This window comes from Crocodylus siamensis, chromosome 4, assembly GCF_052110815.1.
Source record: "Crocodylus siamensis isolate JL-2025a chromosome 4, ASM5211081v1, whole genome shotgun sequence".
NCBI lineage: Eukaryota > Metazoa > Chordata > Crocodylia > Crocodylidae > Crocodylus > Crocodylus siamensis.
The window spans coordinates 88,156,540-88,161,972 of NC_143398.1; the positions used below are offsets into that span (position 1 = coordinate 88,156,540).

Consider the following 5,433-nt stretch of genomic DNA (forward strand, 5'->3'; position numbering starts at 1 on the left):
TACGAGGGTGGGCTATAGCATTATGTATATCCCTGACCCCAAAATCCACCCCTAACAGAGATAACACACAAAGGCTCTGGCTGTCTGAGGAGGCCTAACAACCCTCCGCCCCTTAGATTTCTCATAGGTGGTCAGTGTCCAGGACACCTGTCAGTGTCTGCCTTTCAAATAAACCCAACCTTTTATTGATTAGACTCCAAAAGCACAAGAATAAGCACATACCTATATAGGTAGCTACAACAGCACAATACAGATTCTGTTTTGTCAAGCTGATATGCCAATGACCCTCCACTCCTAATTCCCCCCCCCACTGACCAAATAATAATTAATAACCAAAATACAGGACTTCTTGTTATGACTAAACCGAAGAGGAAGTTATATGTTTTTTATATGGCAGTTAAGTTCAACATCGTATCTCGGAAAAGGCAACTCAGGCCCCGGGGGAGGCACACCTGGGCCACAGGTTAGCGAGGATTTAGTTAGGGAGCTTCTGGAGGGGTTGGACGTATTCAAGTCAGCCGGCCTGGATGATCTCCACCCTAGAGTTCTAAAGGAACAGGCCCAGGTCATTGCAAGTCCCCTGTCACAACTTTATGAGCACTCGTGGTGCTCTGGTGAGGTACCGGAGGACTGGAAGAGGGCCAACGTGGTCCCCATCTTCAAAAAAGGCAGGAAGGAGGACACGGGAAACTATAGGCCGGTTAGTCTCACCTCAATCCTAGGCAAGCTGTTCGAGAAAATTATGCTGGCACACATCCAGGAGGGGCCAGCAGGGGCTGCATGCTTAGGGGTAACCAACATGGGTTCATCAGTGGAAGGTCCTGTCAGACCAACCTGGTGGCCTTTTACGATCAGATCACCACATCGTTAGACGCAGGGGTAGCAGTGGATATAATCTTCCTGGACTTCCGGAAGGCTTTTGACACTGTCTCTCACCCTGTTCTCATTAAGAAGCTGGGGGGCTGTGGTGTAGACGCCCACACAGTCAAATGGGTTGCCAACTGGCTGGAGGGCCGCACCCAGAGGTTGGTAGTGGATGGGTCCTTCTCAACCTGGAAGGACGTGGGCAGTGGGGTTCTGCAGGGCTCGGGCCTCGGGCCCGCACTGTTCAACATCTTCATCAGCGATTTGGATGAGGGGGTAAAAAGCACCCTGTTCAAATTTGCTCATGACACTAAGATGTGGGGGGATGTGGAAACATTGGAAGGATGCAACAGGCTACAATCAGACCTAGAAAGGTTACAAGGGTGGGCGGACGAGAATAGGATGGGTTTCAACACAGACAAGTGCAAGGTGATGCACCTCGGGAGGAACAACTGGCACCTGGCACCGTACCTATAGGTTGGGGAACTCCCCTCTTGTCAGCACGGAGGCGGAAAGGGATCTGGGGGTCATCATTGACTCCAAGACGAACATGGGCCGGCAGTGTGGAGAGGCAGTAAGGAAGGCCAACCGCACCTTGTCACGCATCCACAGATGCATCTCGAGCAGGTCCAAGGAGGTGATCCTCCCCCTCTATGCGGCACTGGTCAGGCTGCAGCTGGAGTATTGCGTCCAATTCTGGGCGCCGCACTTCAAGAGGGATGTCAACAGCATGGAGAGGGTCCAGAGGAAGGCCACTCGTATGATCAGGGGACAACAGGGCAGGCCCTATGAGGACAGGCTGCGGGATCTGAACCTGTTCGGCCTCCAAAAGAGAAGGCTGAGGGGGGGATCTTGTGGCCTGTTATAAACTAGTCAGGGGGGGATCAGCAGGCACTGGGGAAGTCACTGTTTCCCCGAGCACCGCCAGGAGTGACCAGGAATAACAGTCACAAGCTGGCACAGGGTAAGTTTAGGTTAGATATCAGAAGGCACTACTTCACAGTCAGGGCACCTACGGCCTGGAACCAACTTCCAAGAGAAGTAGTGCAGGCTTCTACCCTGGGGGTGTTTAAGAGGAGGTTGGATAAACATCTTGCTGGGGTCATTTGACGCCAGTATTCTTTCCTGCCATGGCAGGGGGGTCAGACTAGATGATCTGCTCAGGTTCCTTCCGACTGTACAAACTATGAAACTTCTGGCTCTTGTGTCAGGAAACGGAGAAGCCATAAAGTCTTTGGGCTACTATTGCCTAGCAACCAACACAGGAGATGCCACGGTCCCCAAGACCTTTACCCCAAAGAAAGACTATGATTTCAAGGGACAACACTGCAGAAACACACAAGCACGAGCGTTAAAAAAAAAGCTCCAAAAAGTCATAACCCAAAACTCTAACCCCCACCCCGGCAACATAATCCACAACAAACTTTTAACTCGGTACCAGCGAGACACAGCCCCTTCCCGTGGGAATGAAGTGGCTCTTAAAAGAGCCTTTGGGTTAATGAACGGTTTCCGAGCGATCAAGGCGAGAGGCGCTGCATCTCCTCAGGCCCTCTCTCCGCGGATGCGGCGGGCCAGCTGGATGTCCTTGGGCATGATGGTGACGCGCTTGGCGTGGATGGCGCACAGGTTGGTGTCCTCGAAGAGCCCCACCAGGTAGGCCTCGCTCGCCTCCTGCAGCGCCATGACGGCCGAGCTCTGGAAGCGCAGGTCCGTCTTGAAGTCCTGCGCGATCTCGCGCACCAGACGCTGGAAGGGCAGCTTGCGGATCAGTAGCTCCGTCGACTTCTGGTAGCGCCGGATCTCGCGCAGCGCCACAGTGCCGGGCCGGTAGCGGTGCGGCTTCTTCACGCCGCCCGTGGCGGGCGCGCTCTTGCGGGCCGCCTTGGTAGCCAGCTGCTTGCGGGGCGCTTTGCCGCCGGTCGACTTACGAGCCGTCTGCTTCGTGCGGGCCATTCTCACACGCAAACGCACAGCCTCAGCCTCCTAACACTACTCTGGAAACCTCTTAACGGCTCTGCTCCGGCTCTCGCTTTTATAGCCAAGCTCTCCGTCCCGATTGGCCGGGTGCCGAGACGCGCCTGCCATTGGGTAACGTGAACTTTTGAAAAGCCCGCGCTGGCTGAGCCAGAACCCGATGCGCCCCGGCCTGTCCCCGCCCCTCCGCCTCAGGCCCGGCAGCTTGGGGCCACGCCCGGTCCCCATTTCACCGCCACACGGACCGAACTTTCGTTTCCAGCCCCGTCTTTGTCTCCAGCCTGAGCCGCCGCCAGCCAGCGACAGCCGCAAGAGACGAAGGGAGGGACGAACGGAGGGAGGGGGAAGGAAGCGAGCGGCTGCGGTGAAGAGAGGACGCGCTCTCATGTTCAGGGGGCAACAGAAAAAGCGACGCGGCTCTTCAGAACGCGTCGCCTCCCCGTGCCCCGTCCTCAACCTCGGGCGGGAAGAAAGCGGCAAGGCCTGAGCTAGGGACGGGTCTTTGGTAAAGGGGCTCGCCCTCCCCCGACACCAGTATGTGCAAGGACACAGCCCGTTCAACAGCCGGCGGCCTAAAGCAGAAATGGCAGAAACACCAGCGCCAGCTTCTCCCCCTTCTTGCCCCCCCCAGCTGCTCCCCGCGCAGCGAACGCGCCGCGGTTTTCAATCAGGTCGAGGACCGCCGCCAGGCGCAGCCAATCAGCCGGCGCCTGCCGCCTCCTTGTCGTGACGTTTTTCAAAGTTTGCTCTGATATCATGGCGCGGGGGAACTCAGGCACCCCCACCGTCAGCTCCCCCTGCCCGCGGGGCGGGGCCTGAAAGTGTGTGAAGCGACAGCCGGGGAAATGGAAAGAGCGGGCGGCTTTAAGCGACCGGATGGAAAAGACACGGCTACTTTTTCTTCAGCCGCATTTGCAGGCACACCTGCTTAAGGCAGAGCAAGAGATGGCGACAAGAGTGGCAGCAGTAGGCACCGGGTCAGCTTTGAAGTGAGCCTGGAAGACTTTCGCCTACCCATTTCGGGCTGTTGAAGTGTTCTGGGACGTGGTGCTGAAGTTAAAGTAACTCAACATTACACGGGGACTTATTTGCATATCCCCTCCTTTCACCAAGGGCTGGGAAGCAGTTTAGGAAAGTGGTTAGGAACAAAAACAGCGTCTACAGCTCTTTAAGTGGTCAAGTGGGTGGCTCTTAAAAGAGCCTTTGGGTGAAACGATGCAGGAAACCTGCGAGGAAGCCGTTTACTTGGAGCTGGTGTACTTGGTGACAGCCTTGGTGCCCTCGGACACGGCGTGCTTGGCCAGCTCCCCGGGCAGCAGCAGGCGCACGGCGGTCTGGATCTCCCGGGACGTGATGGTGGAGCGCTTGTTGTAGTGCGCCAGGCGGGAGGCCTCGCCGGCGATGCGCTCGAAGATGTCGTTGACGAAGGAGTTCATGATGCCCATGGCCTTGGACGAGATGCCGGTGTCCGGGTGCACCTGCTTCAGCACCTTGTACACGTAGATGGAGTAGCTCTCCTTGCGGCTCTTCTTGCGCTTCTTGTCGCCCTTCTTCTGCGTCTTGGTGACCGCTTTCTTGGAGCCCTTCTTGGGGGCCGGAGCGGATTTGGCGGGCTCAGGCATCCTGGCTCTCTATCAGCTAACGAACAAACAAGTCAATTACAACTGCGTGGCAATGGCGGCGGCCGCCCGGCATTTATAGCGGTGTTATGCAAATGAGCAGATTCTGCTCCGTGCGATTTTACTGGACGCGAGACGGCCCCTTCAGCTGAGTCCCTCGCCATTGGTCACGGCTTGGATGCGCCTCCTCATTGGCTGCGCCGAAGATGATAACTTCTCAGCCTATCACCAGCGAGGCTTCAGTCGCCTGACAGAAGGGATATAAGGCCGAGCGGGTGGTGACTGTATTACAGTTGTGTTTTCGTTGTACTTTTCAGCGTTGTGACCAGCTTTTGAGCCATGTCGGGCCGCGGCAAGCAAGGCGGGAAGGCGCGGGCTAAGGCCAAGTCGCGCTCCTCGCGGGCCGGCCTGCAGTTCCCGGTGGGCCGGGTACATCGTCTGCTGCGCAAAGGTCACTACGCAGAGCGGGTCGGAGCCGGGGCCCCGGTCTACTTAGCGGCCGTGCTGGAGTACCTGACGGCCGAGATCCTGGAGCTGGCGGGCAACGCGGCGCGGGACAACAAGAAGACGCGCATCATCCCCCGCCACCTGCAGCTGGCCATCCGCAACGACGAGGAGCTCAACAAGCTGCTGGGCAAAGTGACGATCGCGCAGGGCGGCGTCCTGCCCAACATCCAGGCCGTGCTGCTGCCCAAGAAGACCGAGAGCCACAAGGCCAAGGCCAAGTGAGGCGCGCCTGGAGTCCCGACCCGTCCTCTCGCTCCCTGCACACAACCCAAAGGCTCTTTTCAGAGCCACCCACAGACTTCAAAAAAAGGGCTCGATCTCTAGGTTTTGTCGGCGGCGGGAGGGACGGGGAAGAAGCTCGCCGTGTGCGCTTTCGTCCGGGTCCTGCTGTTGCCAGTTGCATCTGTTCCATGAGATCCCGCAATTTACCCGTAACAATAGAACATGCTTCCCCCCCCGCCCCCCGTTC

General features: G+C 57.4%; 3 protein-coding genes across 3 annotated transcripts; 1 reads left to right on the forward strand and 2 right to left on the reverse strand.

The window, feature by feature from the left end:
- Positions 1-2,406: 2,406 nt before the first annotated feature.
- On the reverse strand, positions 2,407-2,868 carry LOC149865984 (histone H3). Its single transcript, XM_090041031.1, has one exon. The coding sequence runs from the start codon at positions 2,815-2,817 to the stop codon at positions 2,407-2,409; it is 411 nt and encodes a 136-aa protein (XP_089897157.1). The 5' UTR covers positions 2,818-2,868.
- A 1,127-nt stretch (positions 2,869-3,995) lies between these two features.
- LOC149865985 (histone H2B 1/2/3/4/6) lies at positions 3,996-4,486 on the reverse strand. Its single transcript, XM_090042772.1, has one exon. The coding sequence runs from the start codon at positions 4,458-4,460 to the stop codon at positions 4,080-4,082; it is 381 nt and encodes a 126-aa protein (XP_089898898.1). The 5' UTR covers positions 4,461-4,486; the 3' UTR covers positions 3,996-4,079.
- A 303-nt stretch (positions 4,487-4,789) lies between these two features.
- LOC149865986 (histone H2A-IV-like) lies at positions 4,790-5,340 on the forward strand. Its single transcript, XM_090041032.1, has one exon. The coding sequence runs from the start codon at positions 4,797-4,799 to the stop codon at positions 5,184-5,186; it is 390 nt and encodes a 129-aa protein (XP_089897158.1). The 5' UTR covers positions 4,790-4,796; the 3' UTR covers positions 5,187-5,340.
- The last annotated feature ends 93 nt before the right edge of the window (positions 5,341-5,433 follow it).

What these genes read in the sequence shown, in the direction of transcription:
- LOC149865984 (XM_090041031.1), bottom strand. Translation starts at nt 2,817, where the DNA reads ATGGCCCGCACGAAGCAGACGGCTCGTAAGTCGACCGGCGGCAAAGCG.
- LOC149865986 (XM_090041032.1), top strand. Translation starts at nt 4,797, where the DNA reads ATGTCGGGCCGCGGCAAGCAAGGCGGGAAGGCGCGGGCTAAGGCCAAG.
- LOC149865985 (XM_090042772.1), bottom strand. Translation starts at nt 4,460, where the DNA reads ATGCCTGAGCCCGCCAAATCCGCTCCGGCCCCCAAGAAGGGCTCCAAG.